Source organism: Megalops cyprinoides, chromosome 5 (assembly GCF_013368585.1).
Source record: "Megalops cyprinoides isolate fMegCyp1 chromosome 5, fMegCyp1.pri, whole genome shotgun sequence".
Classification (NCBI taxonomy): Eukaryota; Metazoa; Chordata; class Actinopteri; order Elopiformes; family Megalopidae; genus Megalops; species Megalops cyprinoides.
This window is the reverse complement of record NC_050587.1, coordinates 37707748-37733177: the sequence shown is the minus strand read 5'-3', so window position 1 is coordinate 37733177 and position 25430 is coordinate 37707748. Positions and strand designations below refer to the sequence as shown.

At 47.0% G+C, this 25430-nt stretch overlaps 1 protein-coding gene across 1 annotated transcript; it reads right to left on the bottom strand.

Annotated features, from left to right (window-relative positions):
• Positions 1-520: 520 nt before the first annotated feature.
• On the bottom strand, positions 521-25198 carry ass1 (argininosuccinate synthase 1). The gene is made up of 15 exons (XM_036529858.1): positions 25131-25198; positions 23826-23966; positions 20402-20470; positions 19866-20054; positions 18752-18808; positions 18420-18494; positions 17489-17559; positions 17225-17255; positions 13833-13923; positions 9467-9551; positions 8253-8317; positions 6411-6542; positions 4000-4156; positions 1262-1327; positions 521-654 (listed from the first exon to the last, which is right to left on the bottom strand). Exons 2-15 carry the CDS (start codon positions 23925-23927, stop codon positions 606-608), a joined length of 1239 nt encoding a protein of 412 aa, XP_036385751.1. The 5' UTR covers positions 23928-23966; positions 25131-25198; the 3' UTR covers positions 521-605.
• Positions 25199-25430: the final 232 nt, after the last annotated feature.

The following is a 25430-nucleotide window of genomic DNA, read 5'->3' as shown; positions in this document are numbered from 1 at the left end:
GGATACATTATGCGGCATTTTTCAAAATGGTTAGAAATTAATGTCACAGCTCCATCTCGCAAAACAATTTGAGGGCCTCTCTCGTTTTCAGCCATACTGCTATACACAAACACTAATTTATCGAATCCACCTCCTGCAAACCTTTCCCCAATTACAGAATAACACAGAACAAAGCGAATCGGAGAACACAAAGAGAGAAGGTTCGGCACTCGCTCCTGGTCCTCACTGCCATGTCCTTCGGCGTCTCTTAAAAACCCTCTGCTTCCCAAACCAATTAAAGAGCGGCAAACAAAAGGCAGCAAAGCAGCACAGCAGAGAGCGTTTACTCCTCTTTATTTCACAGAATCCTTGAGCCCGACCTCTCGCCTCCAAAGCCTCCTCAATGCGACTGCAAGCAATCAATTTGGAAAAGTCACAGAAACAGACCAGAGAACGCACACCAGAAAAAACAGGAGAGGGAGTGGGGAGCGGAGAGTGGGGCGTGTGTGTGTGTGTGTGTGTGTGCGCGTGTGGGGGGGGGGGACGACAGAGGCACAGAGTAAAAGCCACAGAGTTAATGAACAGGCGGTGGGGTGCAGGCCCAGGACCGCGTTTCCCAGGTGCCCTCACGGTTTGGCCCGAGCCTTGCCCTGGAGGCGGTGGTACTCCTTCAGCCTGTGCAGACAGCAGGGAGAATGCAGCCATGTTAATCATCACCCATTCACTGAGCAGACACTCTTATCCATACATTCCGTTACCCATAATACACCTGGCAGAGCTGGAGGAGGTAGCACAGTGGTAAGGAGCAAGCTTGAAACCAAAATTCTGCTGGTCTGATACCCCACAGGGGCACTGCTGCTATGCCCTTTTGCAAGGTACTTAAATCAGTGGTTATTTAAATGGATATAAGAGGTACTGTATGTATAAGTGGATAACAAGTAAAAATATGTAATGTAAACCACTCTGGATAAAAGCATCATCTAAATGACAACAATGTAATGTAATGTAATGGTCTGCTATCCACAACACAACTGGGCTTTTTTACAGGTGGAACTGAACTTAAGTACAGGGATCACCAATACTGTTGCAACCAAATTTGGGATTACTAGAACCAAGGAATGTCTTTGTCAGTGCACAGTGCTCAAACCCCTACACTACATACTACAGTGCATACATGCCAATTGCTGCCATCACAACACAACGACCCCCCCCATCCTCCCCACAGCCCAAACCTCGAACCCCTCTCTGTCTGGTCCTGTATTCTTGGGAGCGGGGCACAAACCTGACAGCGTTGATCTTGATGAATCCTGAAGCGTCACAGGGGTCGTAGTCTCCCTGCACGTCCATGCTGGGGTGAGAAAGGGGTTTAAGGTCGAAGGTCAGTGCCCTGCACCAAATCCCAGGTACCCCAGGACTGTTTGTTCGTGAATCCATGTCATTTTTCAGGCTCCACTGTATTCCATGCTTGAATTCAAAGTCTGAAATTATGTTCTTTTGTGATGATACTCAAGCCAACTGCAGTCACTGCTCTTAGCTGAATAACATATTGTTCAATCGGGCAATCAGAAACTGCACTCCATTTGTGTGACGGAATTCACTTCTACATCACAAAAGAAAGCCATACAAACGAAGTACCAGCAACCTTCCGAAGCCACCTGAATGAGGGGTGGCTTCAGAATGCGACTGCAGGCTGAGGTTTCTTTTAACTACAAACCTTCTGTCGGATTTCGCATTCTTCTGAACGGCGTATGAAAGGACAGGGATGAGAATGGTGACAGCATTTTAATCGCCTCCTTTGATATGCCCCCCAGGCGCGTGGCCCTTGGAGATCATACATAATGCACACGCTCACATGTAACGCGCAGCGATTGATGTGCTCTCTGAGGTCAAAGTACCTTTGTTCCCGCTCTCATTGTGCATGTAGCAGGTCTTGAGCATTAAAGAGTTGAGCATAAAAAGCCCAAGAGCACATGTTCTTCCTTTATATCCGGCTACAAAGCACTGCTATGACCAAACAAGTGCGAGACCAGCCACTGCTCAGCGGGAGCAACCACTGCAGCGGATCTCACTGTTAGCACATTCTCGCCGACTAGTGGCCAAAAGGAGGTACTGCCATCGCTGTGGGGGAACCGCTTTCTTTTTTGGTCAATGGTTCTCGGCACGGCAAACAAAAACAAACAAATTGTTATTGCTAGTTGTGAATATGGAGTCTTTTACATCACCTTTTTCTATCCTGCAGTTGAGGAGAATGCATCCACTGAGAGCACCTCACTATTTCTCCTTTGCTCATTGTGCAGCTCTTTGATGATGGGAGCATTTCGGTGGCATTAGTCACTTGGATCCCTCAAATGAACTATGAAACTGAAGAAATGTGCATCTCTCTGTTTTTTCGTAAGGCCTGACCATATTACTAACAGCTGAACTGAGTTAGCTGCAGTTTGATTTTAAGTCTTTACACCTCTGATGTCAACAGAATTTACTAATTCAAGAGGCAGGAAAGCAAAGCTCGCAAAATGGAAAACGTGGTATTTCAGGTCAAATGTAGACAGAGGACCCATTTTTTCCCCAGCATGCTCTGTGTCTGTTGTGCTTCCTACTGACCCCGACAACCCACCCCCCCAACCCAGACTGTCTGGCCGCTAAGACTATGTCCACTGCTACTGAAGGAGAAACTTAAAAGGGTTTCATCCTCCTGCAGAAGATCACGCACACACACCCACACACACACACACACACCCACCCACCCACACCCACCCACGCACCCACACACACACACACACACACACACACAAATGGTGGCCCACCTGCAGTCTCCCACACAAGACTATGTTTACCATCATTCTTTTTCTGTTCTCCTCTCCTTTTTAAGGAGAAGGAGCCTTCATTGTTGTGCTTTTCTTTCTGAGTGTTCACCTCTGTCTGGTCCACAGCAGGTCTGTAGGCTGTAATTGCAGTACTTTCTACCTATGGTGCTGAAATGTGTCCACACTCACACATACTAACAGCTATCCCTGCAGCTGAGACACACACACACACACAGTCTCTATTTCTCAGACACACAACCACACACTAACATATCCACAAACGCACACACACATACACTCTCTGAAACACTTTCTCTTTTTATTTCATACCTTTTCACTACAATAATAATTACATTCCACTGCCTTCAAATAGCATCTTTCAAGGTCCTCAAAGCTTTTAACAGTGAATGAGGCTGATGAGGTTTGGGGGGGGGGGGGGGGGGGGGGGGGGGGGGGACTTACCTCACCACATGCTGTCCAGCTGTAATGAGATTCGTCAGAGAGCATCTGCTCTCTCTGCCCTCTCAGACCACCTCTACTTCCTGCTAAAGCCGGCGTGACAGCACCCCCCCCCCCCCATCTCTGCACTGGCTGTGGGTGCTGTGGGCCCTTGGGCAGGGGATTGTGGGACATATGGAGGCTCTGCTTTGGTCTGTGCTAGGCCAGCCCTGAGGCCGAAGGGGTCGTCAGCCTCCACAGGCTTGCGGACACCTCATGTGCCCGTGTGCTAAAATGCTTTGGCAACACTGGATAACTTCTGTCAAGCTAAAAAAGCCACTGCAAATCCTTTCAGTCCTTGAGAGAGAAAAAAGCAGAGCAAACAAGATACAAACGTACGTATTCGCTGTATTTTTAGCATTCTTTAATTTGATATTACATTTTAATTCTTTTTTAAGATAGTTTCTTTTGTTCTTTAGAAGGGCCTTAATATGAATAACCTCACCTCCTTACAACAACCTCCTGCAAAAGCCAGTCAAGGTGAATACAATCTTCCAATACACTCACATGCTGCTAATGGCTATCCGGACCCATCCATGTCCCACAATGCACCACAGCACAGCAAACATTGACCGGAGGATGGGGCACCTCCACTGATGCCATCTGAGCAAATCTGTATGTGTGTACAGTCTCTCCACGAAGTCAATGAAGAGTAGATGAAGCCCCGTCTCACACAAACACACACACTCACACACGCACTGCCCCGCCGGATGCTCACCTGACGAGCTCCTCGTTGTAGAGGGACCGGGGCGACTCGCGCCCCAGGATGTACACCTGGCCCTTGAAGACGGACAGCTGCACCTTCCCCTCCACGCTCTCCTGGGACTTATCGATGCAGTGGCGGACAAACTCGCACTCGGGGCTGTACCAGAACCCTGCGGGAACAGCAGGAAGTGAGAGGAATGGGGGTGGGGGTCAGAAACCAGGGCTGCAGGGGATTGCTCGTTTAACAGTCAGAATCGGCCGCATTCCTGATCAAAATCCAACCAAATGGTGAGCCCGGACCACTCTCTACGTAAAGATACATCTGGTGGCCCCGGGGTTGTGATATCGGTAGAGCAGGAGGGGCAGCGTTTCGTTCTAATTCAAAACCGAGAGTTCAGACTGCATCAGAGGGAGTCTGGGTTTTACTTTGATCCAAATGAGGAGGGCAGAGAGGACTTTGGCAGTCTGAGACCCCCTTTCACTGTGAGATCAGTTGGGACACAGTAAACCAGGGTGGGTGGGGTGGGGGGGTTGTGGGGGTTTGGGGGGGCAGGCAGTCTGAACCATTAATGAGGGCACAATGAGAGGTGTTAATGGACACACCCCGACCCGGGGAGGGGTGGGGGTCCAGCACATGTGTGTCTCCCTCTCCCACATGCGAACACTTGTCTCTGGCTACAGGTGAGGCTCACCTCTCCACCCCTCCCCAGATGACTCCTCCCCTGTTAGACAGACAGACAGCTGGGAGCAACCCCCACCGCCCCTCTCAATGGGGGCTCTGTCCCAGCAGCTGTTCCACCCTGCTGTCCAGCGCACTCTCAGTTTCCCCCACAATGCCCCTGGACAGAACCTGAGAGTTCTGAAGACGCTGAGCATGCCCAGTTTACTCCACCTGGACTCCTAAAAAGCAGCACTATCACTGACCTTCGCCCTGACAGCAACGGGACAACTTACGCTGCTTACACGTGTCATCCGTCCATCTGTAAATATACTGGAGCAGTTCAGCTTAAGTGCCCTGCTCAAGGCTACTACAGCAGTGTCCAGGTTATGCCATACACCTGTGCACAGGTGAGCTGGGGAGAGTGTCAGCTAAAGAGAGAACACACACATTCACTCACACACACACGCACACACACACGCACACACGCGCACACACACGCAAACACACAACAACTACACTGGCGCCAGTTTTTTTGCACAGTCAGGGGAGACAGTTATCCCATGGGCCTTTGGTGCGGAGGGCCTTAATTGTCCCGCTTTAAGAGTAATGACTTTAATCTCGGCTGCCCCCTCCCGTCCCGCGGCGGCCGGCTCTAAGCCCCGCCCTCTGGTCTCATGTGGGCCTAATTGCCTTGGCTCCGTAATCAGCCCCAGTAATGGACCAAATCCTATTATGCGGCTGAAGGGGAGAGGGCTGGCAGGGCCACACAATAGGATCAGGACACCTGAGCCGGACGGCCCATCACAAAGGGGGCTATTTCTGGAGGCAGGCTGCTTTAAGAGGATCAGCTGGTGATTTCAGGAATCCCCCCCCCCCCCCCCCCAAAGTGCCACTGCTTTGGTATGAGATATCTGGTTTATTTAGGTATTTAGTCCATAATCTTTGACTTTGTACTTACACTGTAGTTTAATCTTTACCGGCCCACAATAGGCAGAAGAGGTAGGATCCACAGAGGCTGTAACCCTATAACCCTACGCCTGCCTGTGCAGTTAAAAATGCACTGTCAATGAGAGTGGAGGGACTTTCTATAAGGATATATAATAAGCATATAATTGTATAGTAGTATATATACAAATATCAGTATAAGAGAAAGGTCACGTGTAAAAGTACATTGGAAATTTTACTTACGTTCTGAAGTTGAACATTAAAATACCCGACTGTGTCATTTCACCACAGGCCGAGACTAAACCTCCATTTTTACGCTTTCCACATAAACAACAACTGCCCACAAAGAGATGATGTCTGCTCCCACGCACTGTCTCACAGCAAACGAGATAACAACTGTCCCAGCTCCAGTGTTGATTCAGGTCGGTGATTAGTGCCTTCTTTGTCCCACACTGATGCAATCCAATCCTCAGACTTTATTTGTCTTTGAAAGAACAGAGCCAGTAACTGTAAGATTCACGTGCCAGAATGCAAGTGCTGAAATGCTGAAAAAAGATGATTTCTATCATATCAAAAATGTCAACCTTATTTCTAAACTATATTACAGTATATTATAACTGTATTATAAAACTAGGTAGCCTTTTTTATTGTCAGCATTTGCACATGTCCTGACTTTACCTTACTGCCCACATGTGTGTGTGTTCGTGGCTGCTGTATATTGGCTCATTGTCACAGGTGACACATACAGGTGAACAGCCCTGTGTCCATGGCTGCGCATCAGTATATGGTGTGCGTGTCTGAGCCTCAGTGTTACGTACCGTTATAAATGAGCTCAGAGAACTTGACCCCCAGTCCCTGCTTGACTTTCCTGACCTCCCGGTCCATGGTGAACGCCTCTATGTCCAGGTGGGCGTGGTACAGGATAGTGCCCCCTGGAGTTTCGTAAATACCTGCGGGGGGGGGGAGGAGAAAAAATGAGCAGAAGAGAGAGGATGAAAAAGAAAGTAGAAAGAGACAGACATGTACTCACTAACGCACACATGTGCACCTACACACACACACACACAGAGACACACAGTCACACACACACACAAAAACACGCATTCACTCACTAATTCACATGCACACACATGCGCGCGCACACACACACACACACACACACACACACACACACAGACAGACAGACAGACACACAGTCACACACACACAAAAGACACGCAAGCACTCACTAATACATACACACACACACATACATTCTTTCTCTCACACATACAAACACAGACACTGACAGATCAGGGCCTGAGGATGAAAGAAATGGTGGAGAAAGAGGAAGTTAAAAAAAAGCCCTCAAAGGGGAAATATAAAGACAGCAAGCAGGGAGAGGAGCAGCCTTGAGTAAGCACCCTTTAAAAATAGATCTGGCAAACCAGTAATCTTTTCACTCAGGGCAGACGGTTATCAGGTGTATCAGCTGTGACTCAATTTGTGGATTTAAGAGTTATTTCTATAGAGAAAATCCAATCCGCCCCCTCCCAACACTCACACATTTTTAATTGCCTGTACCCATTTGAGGAGAAACTAGAGCAGATTAGGGAGACCAAACCCCCTCATTTTCAGGTATTAATCTTTTAAACAGTTTCAGTCTCACTAAGCTGGCTCTGCTGAATGGGGAACGAGGATTGGGGGAGGGTGGTGTTAAGGTGCAGACTCAGGCTTTCCTTTGGGGTGGGGTGGGGTGGGGGGGGGCAGTGGGGGCTCACCCCCCCTGGGCGTCCCGGCACCCCTTCACTCTCTCACAGGTACAGACCCCGTCTGTCTGCTCTAAGCCAGCTTTACATTCCGGCTGCTACCTGCAGGGCCCAAGATCCATTCACCTTCAATAGTGTATGCAGGTTTAACCAGCTGACTGAATGTATGTGTACACACACACACCTCCACAACACACACACACGCCTCCACAAACACACATACGCACACACGCATTCTTGCACAACACAAACAAAGACACACACACGTCTGCACAAAAAGCACACCTACCTGTGGACGCACACACACACCTACACAACATGAAGAATATGTATATATTATATATACAGGTATACATATTCTCAAAAATGTCTTCAGATTTGACCTGTGAGGGTTCTATGCATACCTTCAACAGTCAAAGTCTGTCAAAACAGTGGTTGCATTTAGACCACTGAATTCAAAGATAGCCAATCAGGTGCCAGTTTTGCTTTTTGATATTAAGGCATACAGTCTGAAACATATGAACAGTCAAAACTCTTTTTCAGCCTTCATTGTGACTACACATCAAGTACTGCACTTTTAAAAGGTAAATACTGAAAACATGAATTAATACATCCATCTATAATTCATAAATGAGGAACTGTACATTTTCCACAACGAGTCATTTATATTTAAAGAGGGCATGCTGTCAGATTTATGACCCTTGACTTAGAAACACACAAGAGACCTCATATGGCCGTGCCCTTACTATGTACTGTACATTTCATCACCCTGCATTAGGGTGTCTGTTAGGCAAATAAATTAAATAATAACAATGCTACTATTATTACTAACACTACCACCACCACTACTACTGCTACTACTACTAATACTAATAATAATACTAATAATAATAATAACAATGATGGGATTACCTCTGGACTTCATCCCAATGAAGCGGTTCTCCACGATGTCGATCCTGCCAACCCCATGCTTACCCCTGTGGGGGGTGAGAGGGGAGAGGCATCAGGTCAGCATGCCCCCTTAACAAGAAACCACAGTGGCACATACTGCCCTCTAATGGTCGGACTGTGGAAGTGCGTGATGCACCTTAATCTGTTGCGGAGGCTCACGCATAGCTGGGGCTACAGGTACACAGACTGCCCTGTACCACGCCGTGAGGAAGAAAGGAAGAGCTTCAGCCCCATGGAAAAGACTACAGCAGACAAACAGCCAAAATCCAGAACGTTTCACAACACTGAGATCTACTTAAAGACAGACAAATAAATCAAAGAACAGAATGATGGTAGAAACCACAAATGACGTCAACGTGAGCCGGAGAAGCTATGAGTTTATGGCACATTCTTTCTCCGTAGGACACTCAGCCTGGAAGTATGCTGACCCCGTACCGGGGCTATGTGGAGGCAAACGGGAGCACCGAGCTATTACACTTACTATCATCCTCTGTCCCTCCACTCTCCTCCATTTCTGCCTCTCCCTCTCGTTTCCTTTTCACCTCAACTTTCTCTCTCATCCTCCTGCTCTCTCTCACCTGTCTCCATCTCTTACCATTTCTCACTCTCTCCATCATCTCACTGACTCTATGCTTTCTCTCTTTCCCTCTTTCTGTACAGCTCATTGCCATGCTAATCCTACTTCCAGCTGCGCGGTTCCCTCACACAGCGCCCCGGTCCGTGAGGGGAAACGATGCGAGAGGGAGAGGGCGTTACGGGGGACATGTAGAGGAGAGGGAGAAAGGCTTCCCCCTTTTTTAGGGAGAGTAGAGGCTGGATTCGTGGTGGGACAGCAGAATTTGAGCACTGACACGGTGGGAATGGGGAAAGCCTCCAAAGCAGCCAGGGTGACCGTGCCGGGAGGCGGGTGAGAGGACCGGTGGGCTGCACAGGGATGAAGGAGGCACTGTTCAATCTGGGAGGCCCTCTCCCATATACAACTCGTAAATCCAGTAATAGCGAACTAGAACGAAATAAACCTTTAAGTTACTGCCCTGGGGACTGTGTAAAACTGTAATACTAAAAATATAATGGGTAAAGGCCATTTGGACACCAGACCCCTTTAGGGAACAGGCCATGATCAATGGCCTCAGAGCGGACGGACTGGCCCTCAGACTCCAGGGGGCGCCACTCACCCGATCTCGTTCAGGTAGGAGAAGATCTGCAGGGGCGTGGTAAGGACCTTTCCCTCCTTCAGGTGGGTCACCTTGACCGGCACACCTGTGGGATTGGACAGGCAGGGAGGGAGCGTTAAGCTGTGGGTACACAGGACAGGTGACGGCCACCACCTGGTGGTCATATGGAACAACTGTGGGTGGCACACAGACACCTTTCCGCTTGAAGATTTACCCTTTTTTACCCATTCCAGACCTACCCTCTTTACCCTTTCACTGCTGAGGGTAGGTCTGGAATGTGATAATCTATGATAATTGCAACTGACTGGATTACACCGTCTGGCCCCCATTTAGTGTGCATTACGGTACAGTCTGCACACAGCTATTTCTCTCTCATACACATACTCTGACACCAGAAGCACATCCCTGATTTTTCCTTGTCAGTGCACAGTGCACTGAATTTTATTCATGCCAGGATGGCACACAAGTCTCTGTTTGACTGACTACGCCTTATAAACCCAATGCATTCCACTGAGATAGACACAGATAATAAGGATGAGATGTGGAGACAAAGCTTACTGTCCCAGTATTGCCAAACCTGGAGACACAATGATTCTGAGCTGAGCTCTAATATCAAAAGATTTGGTGTAGAATGCGTAAGATTGTATTTTTAGCACAAATATCACAAAACACTGATACTGATATATACTCATACTGACAAAACACAAAATACTGTACTGATATAAATCACCATCAAGACATTTTACAGCAAACAGCATTTGCTTTGTCTTCATTCTCTTAGTGTTCTATGTATTTGCAGCAGCACAGTGCGTTTAAGCAGCTGAGCTGTCATAACGTAATAGGAAGCTCAGCATTCACACAGATCATGTGCTGATATCTTTCGGAGCAGCTCGATGCTTTGCTCACTCCGAGCTGCATGTAACAAGTTATTACATAAAAGAGAAGAACCTGCAGAGTGAGATCAGGAGTCTGGTCTGGAAAAGTGTGAAACTCACGACAAAAAGTGAGAGAACTGGAAACACAGCTGTCCCTTAAAGCTGCTCCAGACCCTCAGCAGCGCAGCTAGCTATGGTTTTATCTCAACCCCGGCAGTGAGTCTGTGAGTGGGACAGAGAAAAGCGCCCGGGAGCGGAGGTGTTGAAGAGAGAGGGGGGAGATTAGTGAGGGTGCTCGGAGGGGAACAGTACTTCAATGGGTCCCGAGCAGAAGCAGCAATAAATTCAAAAGCTGTCCTCTCATTTGAAGGCTGTGAAATCGCCAACAGCCCCTTTCCTAATTGAATTTCACGGCCAGCCTTTGTGTCACCACACGGCCTGTCCGGGCCAGCCACCAGCGCTGTGCATGTGAGTGTGTGTGTGTGTGTGTGAGTGTATGTGCATGTGTGTGAGAGACAGGGAAATGGATGATAGTGTATGCGTGCATGTGACCGCATGTGTGAGAGAGAGAGAGAGAGAGAGAGAGAGAGAGAGTGATAATAGGTAGAAGGATTTGGGACTGGGAGATAGAGTGTGTGACACTATGTGTGTGAGGGACACTGTGTATGTGACTGTGTGTGTGTGTGTGTGAGTGATAGTGTGTGTGCATATGTGTATGTGTGTGTGTATGCATGTGTGTGTATGTGTGTGTGTGTGAGTGATAGTGTGCGTGCATGTGTGTATGCGTGTGTGTGTATGTGTGTGCGTGTGTGTATGTGTGTGTGTGTGTGTGTGTGTGTGTGTAAGAGATACTGAGAGGACAAAAAAGGGGAGTAGAATGCATGGTCCTTTCTTAATGGGGCACAAACTCACAAACTCTGTCAGTCAGAAAGACTAACACAGCCCTGCTGAGCTCTGGCAGGGAGACAGGTCCCCCAGGTAGGGGCCTGCACCCCCTGATCCAGTGACTGACAGCTACTGTCCCTGTACCCCAATCTCCCATCAGCACCATGACGTCAGAGACGGAGAGCGAGAGAGACAGAGAGAGCCATGAGGGAAAGGATATTCTGGCGGGAAAAAGGACAAGAGAAAAAGTGAAGAGAAAGAAGGAGAAGAAAAAAAAAGCCATGTACATAATCTTCCGTCTGTATGGAGCTAATTAGCATTTAGCGCGCTCGCTACTGACAGTCAGTGCTAAAGATGGAGCCTCTTTCCTCGCCTCACAATAGCAAGATGTAAGACGCCACAAGAATGACACGTACGACTTGACAAATATTTTCAGACAAGGGCTTTGTCAGCCCCCCATCCCATTCCTCCCCATCCTCTCCCCCCCCCTCCCCCACAAACTCCCCAGACCCAAGGCCGCACCAGCTCCACAAGCCTGTTAGGGCCACAAAACTCCCTCTTCCCGCCAAATAGTTAATAATTAGATTAAAACTTCAAATGAATTAAGTGGTGGTGTGAACCGGGCAGCCGGGGTTACCCTGCCTCCCTCTAATCCATCTCTGGGGTCTAATGAATGTGGATCATCGGGGCCCTTTCTCCCATAATGCCCCTCTCGGGCGGAGGTGAGCCGGGCGTACAATGGGCTGGCAGACACAGTTGTAGGAAAAATTACAGCTTTACATTTTTAACCCCCCCTCTTTCACGGGGATTTAAATGAAAGGAAGATGGGGATAAAAGACCAGGGAAAAAGACGGAGGGAAAGAGGTTATTGTGGTAAAAATTCTTAATTCTTTTAGGGGGGGGGGACTGGTCCATTCTAGAGCTTAGCGTTCGCAAATAAAATTCGGTGCATTCAAGGACCGAAACTTAACACTGCTAAATCGAGCAACTCCAATGCTTGTGGGAGAATCAACATTTCACCCTTTAAAAAAACCACTTAAAATTGCAAAAAGGGTCCAAAATCCCACTAAAATCATAACTTCACTCTTCATGGCATTACATACCAAAACTCAAAAGGGGTTTCAGTCATTCCTGAATTTAGATGCATAAGAAACTGTTTTATTCACCAGTCTGTCTCAGTGAGGGGAAGAGACAAACATTTGCCTTGCAAATTTCTTTTTTAGTCATTACTACAAATAAGACAAGCACACTAACACTTAAAATACACACCTTAACCAAAGTACGGAAACATAATACGAAACGGTACAATGCGAATGGAACAGGAAACACGAGAACAGATTCAGACTCAGCAGAACGTGGCCACAGAAATTACCTCTGTGAAATACTTCACGTCCTTAAAAACCACCTTGTGTTCCTGGGCCTTTCGATCAGAGTGAGATGACCCACGTCCCAACAGAAGCTGTGTTTCCATCAAAGTCAATGTGTATGAAGGCATATGAATGTGCATGCATACAAGAATGTGGCCTGCTTAAGTTCTGCTTGCTGAAAGTGGTTAGAAAATAGAACCCCTCTAGGTAAACCACACATTCTCCTACTGGAGCTACTGCACTGTCTACCCATATAAACTCTTCAGAGTTTAATTCAAGTCTCTCTAATTGCAACTGAGTCAAGGACAGGTCCATGCAGTATACCTGGGGGTTAGTCTGAAGTCTTAATCGTGACGGGTTAATACAGCTGAATGTTACATAATAATTATGTACATAATTAAGAACAATTAACTAAATTATGTGATTAAGAGGTCAGATGGAACAAAACCTATAAACACCTCTGGCAGTCCAGGACTATTGCTGCCTTCCTTCTAGCTGTGCAAGACCCCGACCACCGGCATGCGCCTGATGTCAGAGAATTCGTGTTCAGAGCCCCTGGCTCAGAATTCCTCTGTGCATGGGCGAGTCATGTGATGGTTCCCTCTTCCTCCCCCTGCAGCAAAGGGATAATGAATCATCCTGGTCCTGCCCTCAGGCTCCTCTCACTGACTCATTGAGGCCTGGACTAGTCCAAGTGTGGGTGGCCGCAGAAACGGGGGCCATTGTAGGTTTCCGTTTACTGACTACCCTCAGGGGGCTTCTGTTTGATGGCTTTGTCTGGTACACTTCTGAAAGGAAGGGTTACATCATGACATACAAGCTAGGACCGTATGACAGTGTTCTCTGAGGTCAAAGATCCAGCTGCAGGTCATGCCAGTAGCCACTGGACCGAGGACACTGACAGACAGGGAAATGGACAGATGGACAGAGACCTGGGTTGTGTTTCTAAGGTGTGACCATGTTATTAGGTCAAAACAACCACACTGATAAGATTCATTGTCATAAAACTAACCTAAAACTCTATAATACTTCCCTTAACAGGAAGTACTCATGGTGCAAAAACACAAAACAGACAGACACAGGCAGGCTCACAGATAGACAAACACAACAGACAGAGAGACACACACAGACAGTGACAGACATGAAGATGGACAGACAGAGACACACAGTGAGATGCACACCGACCCACAGATACACAGAAAGAGACAGACAGACAGACAGAGCGGCAGACAGACAGACCTCTGCTGAACTCGATCTCCAGCACATCCGGGCTGGTGGGAGAGGCCTCGGGGTTCTTGGTCATGAGATAGAGGTCAGAGGGAGCGTGGTTCTGAAACACACACACACACACACCCAATGCCACTGGTCAGAGTGCTCACATATTACTCTCACACACTCTTCACATCTCTTCTCTGTAGTGTGTTATCAGTCATTGAATGCCTGACTGGTTACGTGGGAGGCTAAATGTCAACTTTGATCTGCTTCTAAATGACAAAACCTGAGAATACAAGACAGGCAGGGAATGCAAGGGACTGCTGAGCCAATCAAATGAACAGGGACTGACTGCTGAGCCAATCAGATGAACACAGGATGATGAGGTGGCCAGGTTGAGAGTGGGAAAATGACCAGGACACCACAGCCCCACTATTTGTGCTAAATGGCATGATCTTTACTAAACACTGTAAGATCTTGGGTTACTGCCTCCTAAAGACACTATCTCCTAAAGCACAGTGTCTCCATCACTGCACTGCGGCAAGCACTTCCTGTTTTGAATGTGGCATACTTTCCCCGGGTCTCAAAAGCAAGCACATACACCTTGGTTGCTATGGCCACAGCCACTCTCCTTGCACTGCCCTGCGAGACACTCCCCTTGGGTCTTCAGTCATTGGTTGCTCCTCTGCCTATATAACCTGCAAGCAGCAGCCAGTAGCCAGCACCTGCTCCCATGCACCTGTGCTCCCCTGATCAAAAAAAAAAAAAAAAACAGCCCACAGATCCAACCGGCCCCCAAAAAATGAAACAGAAATGAACCTGTGTAGTTCTCACACACCCACACACACACTGAGTCAGCCACAGTCTGCAAAACCCCAAAACAAAACAAAAACAAAAAAACCCCTCAGCTTTCTTTCTGACACACTGTGCTAATTCCCCGGGGTTGAGGCTAACGGTTTCTTGTGCCTGTATCAATGCTGTTCATTCAGATTTCACCCAAGAATGACCCAGCGCAGAGATGCGGACCTGAAAGGGAGGGGCGGGTAGGGGCGAGGTGGGGAGGGCAAGCAGACCATTAGCGGCAAATGGGCCGTGAACCGAACCACCGTGCTGCCCCTCAGAACCTGCTGGAATGCTGGCTTTACTCAGCGGCTCCCATAATGCACTGCTCTGGGTTAACTCTGAATGCACTTGGGAATAAACGCCGTGTGCACCAACTTAAAGCGAGTAAATCTCTGTCTTTCAACAGTTTAGCCGCCTCAGTGCCTTTCAATGCCGTTCCCCTCCCAAGCCTCTGAGGAAAAGAGAGGGATGGAGAGGGAGGAAGAGGGGAAAAGAGAGAGAGAGAGAGAGAGAGAGAGAGAGAGAGGTGTAAAACTTATTGGAAATGACACTTAAATCGACACGTCTCCAATCCTGGCCACTCTCTCATGAAGGACTTCACAAAGTTTGCAAACTGCAACAAACTTTGTGAAGTTCTTCATGAGAGAGTTGCCAGGATTGGAGATATATCAATTTAAGTGTGTGGCTAAGGAGTATGCTGCTGCTGAAACTAGTGGCAAGCAACACACACACACACACACACACACACACACACACACACACACACACACACACACACTAAGCAGGCCTCTACAAAAGGCTTAAACAGCAGACCCTATAAACATGCAGCAGCTTGACAAAGTCTCAATATTGCTCATCAGTTTCACTTCCCCCTGTAACTCCACCATCAGGCTTTGACCCCTGTGCAGGCCTTGACCCCTCTGCAACATCAACAGGTTTCCCCAGCCCTGATCAAAGGCCTCCTTGTGTTTATCAAACAAAGAGGTTACTGGTCTTGTCCTTTTCATTATTTTGGGAGTATGATGGGAGGGGGGCGTAGGCACAGGAAGTTGGACATGGTCTATAATTTTACAGAAGCGGTGTCAAAGGGCCCTTGGCCGTCACCAGTCAAGTGGCAGCGAGAGGCTAAGGAAGTCAGAGAGGGAGAGAGAGAAAGAGAGAGACAGATAGAGACAGGGAGACAGAGAGGGAGAGAGAGACAGAGAGAGAGACAGACAGAGACAGGGAGACAGTGAGAGCTGGTTGGGGAAGGGGACCTAGTTTGTTCACACTAGTTGGTACCCGCTCTCGGTTGGGTATTTGGGTGGATTTGCAGTGGCCCTATGACAGGTGTACCGTATTTCCTCATCCTTCACCGATTTGCATATTCACAATTTGCTTTCCTACATCCTCATAAAGCACGAGCAGGTATCCAAGCCTTTGTCTATGTTTTCTCTACTCTATGTCATTGGTAAAGTTTTCAGTGTGGCTAATATAAAATCAGATGATTCTGAAGAGAGGGAATAAGGCCTGTTAGGGGAAAGAGAACGACTATACATTTTCATTAAAGGACGCACTCGGGTGTGTAGTAATCTAAGGCGATACCGGGGTTCACTCACTGCACCTCAGGCGCCCCCCGCAGGTGAGACAAGGCGTTGCGCTGCCGGGCAGCGGCTCCCTCGGCTCTTTAAGCATGGCCTTTGTTGGCCGGCGCTGACACTTTGGTGTCACGGTGTCAGCGAGAGAGTCGTCCCTCCCACGTTGTGCGCCCGCAGCGGCGCCTGAGGACAAAGACCCCCGAAAAGCGTAGGGCGGGGGGGTGGGGAGGGCGCGCCCGAGGAGGCCCAGCTGGGACCGCCGCTGATCCCATTCCCGATTCCCATGAAATCGGAAATTACCAAAACCATTTCTGATGACAAGTCCGTGTCTGTGCAGGGAACTCCTCCACAGAGCATGGGCCATTAGGCCTGCCTGTTTCAGGGCCTTAGGGGCGACCTCCACACTGTGCCTTGACCTCTGACCACCCGAGCCCAGTGCTGGGGTGTATGGAGACGATGGGGGGGGGGGGGGGGTTGTTCTTCTTAAGAAGCACCTGGGGCTGTTTTATGAGCTCAGCAAAAAAAAATTCAGGAAAAGTCCAGTGATTGGCTGGACCTACAGTGTTGGTCATCGACTTAGTATGGACTTGATACACAATTTCTGGGGAGTCAATACATTTAGACTTTCTCCAGGTGATGTTGGGTTATACATGCAGTGATAACTGTAGGATAAACTAACTGAGAACAGTCCTGAATGCCCGTATTGTCTCAGATTCAGAAAGCAAGTGCAACAGACTATTCAGCAATGTCAGTGTAAACTGATCAGAATGCCCTGTGCCAGTGACCGCAGAGCTCAGTTATGATATGATAACAGCCATGATAACTAGCCCGAGAACCACAACAACAACAACAAAATCAGGTCACTTCCTCCATGCCCAACAGCCCCCTGTCCTGGTTAACTTTTGCTTATGTATGCTTGTGGTTGCATACAACCAAAACATCTGCTTACTGCAGTTTGCAGGATGGAGTTCTGAAATGAAGTTAGAAGACACATTTTACCTTGGGGTTTTCCAGAATTCCAGACTCATAGCTGTGGGAATATGAAAAAAGTAACATTACACATCGGTAAATGCAATAATGAAGAAAAAGAAATATATACAGTAGAACCCCCTTGTCTGCAGGGGATACGTTTCAAGACCCCCAGCGGATGCCTGAAACTGCAGATAGGGATGTCAAAGGATGTCAAATCAACATAAAAATGAGGTTTAAAGGAGATCTGAACCCACAGCCCTCTGGTTTAACCCCTACTGGATCTTCACCCACCTGATGTGCATCAGGTTGGCGTCCATGCTCCAGGGGGCTTTGGGGGTCACAGGGACAGGGATGCCGTGTTTCTGTGAAAAGAGACTTAGAGGCGTAAAACCAGCACATGCTGGGTTCAGAACCCGAGCCTAAACAGGACGCTGGTGAGAGAAGGCTCTGAGGTTTCAAACGCATAAACCTCCTGGCTTAGGGAGACGCTTAGGACTGGGAAAGGTTTGGGTTCAGATTTTTGGGGTGCAGCGGGGACATCAGGAAGAACTAGACCATGTGCAACAGGGTTCTCATGGGAACTCATGGGAGGGACAGCCCAATTAGGAGCCAGTGATTCAGTGCTAATCACAGTCAGCAAGCCTGAACAGGCAGAGGAAATTTCCTTACATACGAATATTGCTAAATACCAGTGAAAAACAGTATACCCATAGCTTCTGTCTATAAGTAATCTTGTCTACTAAGTAGAGAGAGAGAGAGATAAGTGGCCCTAATTTTGCATTCCAAGTTGTTACCAATTATGGTACAATTACCTTACTGCTGAATGAGTTATCTGCACACTGTGACTGCCCTCTAGTGGACCAGATGGAGCACAACACATCTATTGCTTTCTGCCTGTGTTATCTGTTATCACACAAAAGTCAAAGATCTATGCTCACGCATGTGCATAAAAAGTTGAAAAGTCTTCATCCACACGGACACGCATTACATTACATTATTGTTATTTAACACTCTTATCCAGAGCGACTTACATACAGTAGGTTACAATTTTATCTATTTATACAGCTGGATATTTACTGAGGCAATTGTGGGTTAAATACTTTGCCCAAGGGTACAGCAGCAGTGCCCCAGTGGGGAATCCAACCGGAAACCTTTCGTTTTCGAGTCCTACTCGTGAAGAAAATGTTTATGGTAACAGCAGAAGCAGTGGCAGTCAGGCTACCTGGGCGTACTCCATAAGGTCCTTCCTGCCCTTGAAGCGGTTGTAGAACTCAGGAATCCGCCAGGGAGCGATGATCTGGGAGCAGAGAGCAGAGGCCAAGCAGACTCAGTGAACTCAGTTAATATACAATGTGACTTGTTTTTGAAAACAAGAGTTCTTTTTTTGTCACAAGTTGCATATGTAGCAGCATATTTCTATTTTAGCTTTCTGCTCTGTGCAGGATGAATTCAATTTTAGTATGCTGTACAGGACTAGGGATTCCATAACACTGGCAGTTCACTGATGTAATACCAAAACACCTGTTCTTAAGAGTCCGGAGTGTTAAGACATACCTGCACTGCCGGGTAGAGAGCGTAGCAGGCGAGTTCAAATCGAATCTGATCGTTGCCCTGTGGGAAGAGGAGAAGCACTCAAAACTGGTTTAAGGTGCTGTTCTCAGACCACTTTAAAGATATGAAACAAGAAGTTTATTCATCAAGACAGCCAGTGAGTGTCGACTCTGGCTCAAATCCTTTTTCGTTATCCCTTGTTGTTTGTCTCCACCTAGTGGTATTGTTTGGCAATACAGCTATTCACACGATTACAATTAAAGACACATTTCCAGTGAGCAGTGCCCTCTGCTGGCCACGCAAACAGGCAACACATCAGCACAGGATACAATTAATTCAAACAGTAAAATCCAAGACCAACTCTGAGATCTGAGAGACACAGGCAACAAATGGTCTCTTTGAATTTTCCTACAAAGAGCTCCAAGGCTTTGTACAAGAATAAAAGACCACTTCATGTCCACTAGTTAATGTTTGCCAAATTTTTGCAAAAGAAAATATTTTTGTATAAATTGACTAAAAACTAATTGTAAAAACATTTCTCTCCAAAACACTTTACATGAACATTTAAAACACAAAGCCAGGAAAGTGCTAAATAATCGTGTTTAGAGAGAGCGCGCAAATCGAGCTCAGGCTGAACAGAAGGAACTCTTTGCGTTTGTTTAACGAGTATGTCACTTGTTATTAAAGTGACAGTTAACAGTTCACTGTTCATTTAATTAAGTTTCTGCCTCTGATCACACACACTGTCCCACTGGGTACAAACCAGACAGGCATTTAATTTGTGAACAAGCCATACCCTCAGCTACAAAGAGCACAAACCTATGGTCACACAGACATGCCATTGGTTTTGTTAGAATCCATTAACATCATTTGTTATTACATTACATTATTGCATTGCTATAATTTAGCAGATTCCCTTATCCAGAGTGACTTACATTAGTTACAGCTGGATGTTTACTGAGACATTTGTGAGCTAGTATACAACAGCAGTGCCACAGCAGGGAATCGAACCAACAACCTTTCGGTTACAAACCCTGCTCCGTATCACCATGCTACACTGCTGCCCCATTTTAAAACAGTAAAATGGTTATAATAGTAATAAAAATAACATCCTCACCTTCCCGGTGGCACCGTGGGAGACGAACTGAGCCCCTTCCTGCAGGGCGATGTGGACCTGGCGCCGGGCGATGCAGGGCCGGGCGATGGAGGTGCCCAGCAGGTAGCGGTCCTCGTAGATGGCGTTTGCCTGGACCGCGGGCCAGATGAACTCCTCCACAAACTCCGCCCTTAGGTCCTCAATGAACACCTGGGCCAGGCGGAGGTGTAAAGACGGGCACACACAAAGAAGAGAATGTTCAGGAGTGATTGGTTGGGGGGGGGGGGGGGGGGGGGGGTGTAAGGCTTCAAAAACATTTGGTGCCCACAAGCGCCATCCATGACGCACTAATTTGAACCAATCCCCTTGCTCAGCTATCCAGAGCAGCATCTCCAGATTGGCAGAGATTTGCCTCATTTCAGTCCGAGGTTGATGGCGCATGGTGGCTCCACCCATTAGGTGCTCACAAAGGCTCACCCTGATGTATCTATCCCTGATGTTACAGTGTAGTAACCCCTCCCCTCCACACTGCGGCCCCACCCGATTCACCTCCTCACCTTCTTGGCTCCGAGGCTTTCTGCTTTTTTTCGAGCCGCTTCAAAGTCCTCGTCCTGTCCGATGTTGGCCTGGAGCAGAGAAAATTAATTGTGGCATGGAGTACAAAAGAGGGCACATAAAGTATAACCTTCGCTCCAATATGTCAATTCATCTTCCAAATACGCATTTACAAGCCACTCATTCGCAATCCAGATGGCCTCAAACAAACCATGTCATTAAAACACACTTTCCTTCTGCAAAACGAACAGATGCACTGAAATCTCATTTCCTGGCAGTCTCAGTTCCCCTGTCTGTCAGCCTGGTCCCACCACAATCAGAGCCACAGGCAGGAAGGTAATCAGCCCTGTGATTCCATCCCCTGTGTGCCACTGCCTCTAATCAACTCAGGGAGCGGCTAATGAGAACAGGCACTCCAGCGCCGAAACACGACCGCTCCGCGAATGTCCTCACTAGACGCTCGTTAGTCTGCCATCCGGTGGCCAGGGTAATCACCGGAATGCCTGCTCTGTCCAGGAATGCTCCAGGGAAACAGCCAATTGGTACCTACCCTGTGCCCATCCCGACAGAGAATCGCTCTCCCTGCAAACCATGCCCTATGAACCGTGAACTTGTCAGTGCTTACGTTTCTTCAGGGACATTTAATGAGCAAACGACTGACACCGAGTGTCTGCTGGCTGGACCTAAAGGCGGTCATGCACGGTGCATCGGACTGTAGACCTCTCTGCTACGTGATCAGACAGCTGCTTTAATCACAGACAGGACATCTTACCTCAGTGTCTATGGTACGAATCCAGCACCACTTAAACAGCTAGCGAAATGAAGATGGAACCCTCTAAGCATTAGCTCACCCAGGACAAGGGCACCTGCTATTTCTGTCAACTTGTTGACCAATCCAATCTTTCAAAGTCTGATTCACACACTGCAAATGAGACCACACAGGAAATGTAACCCAGTATTAATATGCCCACAGAGTTCAAGTCCCATCTAACTGCTGCATGTCACACTAACACTAACTGCCCATATTAAATTAGCTGGGACCACGGACGTTAGGATGAGGAGTGGAATTGTGTAACTGTTTATTCCACTTGTTGGGAAAGGAATGCACTTTGACTGGAAAATCTTGAAAATCTTTCTTTCAGGAAGAGCATGATTATTAGGCATGACACAACTTACAGGTATGCCTTGGGGAACAAACCGCCTTTGTAAAAAAGTTCCATTTTAAATCATTTAAAAAATTGTTTTATCAGGGGAATGTGGTTCATTTACATGATGAAAAGCCAGCCAATGAAGATGCTTGTTTAATGTCTCAAATCTGTCTTTATCATTTATCAGGAATGGCAGCGATTAAGTGACTAACATCCAAGAAGCTATCAAATGGGAATGTGAAAAACAATGAAGGAATGAAAACCCAGTTTGAGACGGCGCAGATCATAAGGAGTGGAGATATGAGAAGTGATACAATCTTCAGGCATTTTCCTGTTGTGTATGAATGAATGCATATTTATGTTCACAAACATTACAATAACTGACCTGTTTCACACGGGCTTCACCTCTGGCAGTCTGTGCGCATGGGAATATCTGTGTGTGAGTGTCCGGTCAGGCATTGGATAATGGGATAATTGCTAAATTTATTGGCCAGACCAACCAGGTCAAATAAAGGAGTTGCAGCCTGTGAGAGGAAGAGAGAGATCCTGGGAGTTTGCTTGTGTTTTACTCCTTGGTTTAAAATATTTTAGTCCTTGCTTACACCATTTTATCCCTTTCTTGTATACCTGTTTTAACATGTTATATCTATTTATGTATGTTCACTGTACCTTTGTTAAATAAAAATGATTTTCATTTTTAAAGAACATTTGATGTACTTCTTTAGCAGATGCCTATTATTATTATTATTATTTATTTTTCCAGTTAAATGATTCTCTGACTTAAATGATTCTCTGTGGAATGGCTCCTTATACATATTTATGTATTTGTCTCTGGTAATGATATTTCTGATGATGAGGTGAACTTTACGGAGAACGTCTGCGCTGTTAACCGAAGTACACCTGTGCTGCTCAGAACGAAACGGCAGGCATGTGAAGTGATTCTAAGATAAGTAACACACTGACGCCTCACCTGTGCTGCTCAGAACGAAACGGCAGGCATGTGAAGTGATTCTAAGATAAGTAACACACTGACGCCTTTCAGAGGAGAGCGAGTGGTTTTTCCGTGGCTCGCTTCGAAGGGACTGTCTGCGTCTGCGGGGACTGTCCTGGCTCTTTTGTCTGAAACGAGCCGGTTTAACACGGTTCCCTGGTACGGCATCACATGACAGAGAACGGGATTTGGACTCCCCTCGACGTCGAGGCACCTGGAACCGTGCCCACTCCGGGCCTAACCACCCCCCAAACCCCAGCCCCCCCCCCCCACACACACCCTCCCCTTTCGCTGTCTGTCTAAATTGATCGCCCTGGAAGCAGCACCCTGTGAAAACTCTGCTGTGTGGTACGCTAGGCCAAGCCCTCCCTTTATGGGGCGCCACGCAGGGGGAAATTGTGCACCGTAAGCAGTTCTTCCCAAACTGCCCCCCGGGGCTGGGGGGGGGGCTAATCCCACCTGCCTGCACCAGCACCCGGCCTGCGCACTCCTGTAATCCGCAACACAAACATAGTTGCCCAGGAGGCGGCCGCAAATGGCCCCTTATGGCACTGCCAGGCCTGAGTTCTGTGCATGTGATGGCAGCTTTAAAACAAGCTACCCCCTACGGCTGCAGCGGTATAAAAATTTCCTTACTGTGGTTTGCGGTCACCGCAACCAAACCCCCCTGTGTTTAATTATTCATTCATTTGACATTACTTGTCCCTTAACCATTTCGTGTGTATGGTCACACCGGTGTGATTTGATTGGTCAGTCGACCATAAGGTTACAATGATGTGATGCGCTTGTTAAACGTTATGTGTTTAAGCTCAGTGCAGAGGTCGTTTTCTCGTTCTTGCGTGGAGAGATAAAAAAAAAAACGTGTGTACTATGGACGTGATCCTTTTCAAAACTGACAGAAAAAAGTGAGCTTTCAAAAATATCCGGGTACGTGCAGACAAGGCCACAGACCAAGCCAAAAGCTACATGAGGATGGCAGTGCTCTCAGATAAGGGGAAAAAAAGCTGTTACGACAGTAATGGCGGTGACGTGCTCAACACCACCGTAAACCTCCTAATACCGCGGTATGGCGGTGATGCGGTTATTGTTGCAGCCCTAGTTAGCTAGTTAAGGGCCGGTGGCTCCACCAAATGAATCATAAACCATAATAAAACGATAGTAAAAATACTACATGAAATAAGACGTATAGGTACTTTCTGTTCATGAGGACCCGCTTCAGAGCAACACACAGATCAGCCAGCACCATGCGTAAGGGTCTACCCTGGCGGCACGTGGCCTGTCCCTTACCAGGTAGGTGATGACGTCGTAGCCCTGTTCCTTGAGCCACACCAGGATGCAGGAAGTGTCCAGCCCTCCGCTGTACGCCAGCACAACTGTTCCTTTAGACATGATATCTGCTTATACGGGGATCACGGTGGAGGTTACAACCTAGAACAGAAGGACAGGACAGTGAAAACGAAGTTACAGAGATCCAGCGCATGAGCAGACCACGTGCCGCTTTATTCACACCAACTGCTCATAAAACCGACACACACATTAATGTTATTGGCATTCAAAGAGAGCACTGTCAAAAAAGGAAAAGAAAAAAGAAAAAAATCAGTTTCTAAAGACTGAGCCACTGCTCCTCCTGTAAAGTTAAATTACTAAATTTTCCAATCAAACATGGATGGGAGAGAACTATTACAACTTAAAATAAAGTACAAGGCGTAACTATTTATTTACTGTTCACACATGAGGAGTATCATTTCTGTCTATTTCAAGAGGCAAATATGACGCCCATGTTTACCTATAACAATGAAGGCAGAGATGATGACATCCGCAAAATTTGTTGCGCAAGATATAATTTCTTCTTCTGTTAAAAAACGCCATGTCAAAAATGGCATACCCTTACCATTACATTCCGTTAAAAAGTGTTGCTAAACGAACGAAAGGTTGCCACAAGGATAGATGATAGTTGAACCCAAACAACTTCCTAATTACTCATCCAACACTCTTTAACAAAATGTGGCAATTTCTGGCTAGTTGCTGGCTATTCTTAAAAGTCATTGATATTTCTCCAAGAAAAACAAATAATGAAATGAATGAATTACTGAAAAACGTGGATTCAATACAAATATTACCATTATTATACGAAATAAAACCCAATCAGAGTGCCAACCATCTGGTTTACCTAATAACTGCATCTGCATCTTGTTATCACTAAAGGAATACATTCATAACCTTAACGTTGTGATTATTTATTGCGTATGATTCGCAAGGTACTCTCACTAGGCAACTACTCTCACTGGCTACTAGATTTTGGACAGAGTATATACATAGACATACATCGGTTAACTTATACAGCGACCTTGCTTGCAGCTTGACAAGGTTAGACAGCATGGTTAGTTAGTCGTGCCCATGTGGTCATGCAGGTAATATGAGCTGCAAGCACAATAACATTACAGAATCGAATGCTTGGTTCCGATTCCACTAGCTGGCTAGCTAACGTTAGCTTGCCAACCGATCGACACGCACGCCGATACGACGTTACCATCACGAATGCACAGACTTTCAGAAATAGGAGGCATACAAGAAAAATAAACCACTTCTTACCGAAAGGTTGTTGTTCAAATGTGACAACAGGTGGCTCTCCACGACCAGACTGGACTTTTCACTTGCTGTGCCTCTACCAGCTGCGGTGTGAGAGTAAACGCATGTGACTTTGCAAGTCCAGCGTAAACTGTGGAAACCAATCAAAACGGGAGTTACGTCTTTGGAAGTGATGGCGTGAGTGCCTTGCTGTCTTTTTTTGATTATTTACCGCTAGCTTCTGTTTATTTATTATTTTAATTTTTTTTTTTTCGCTTAGACGGAATAAAACAATATGGTATGTAATGTTATGAGTGAACATGC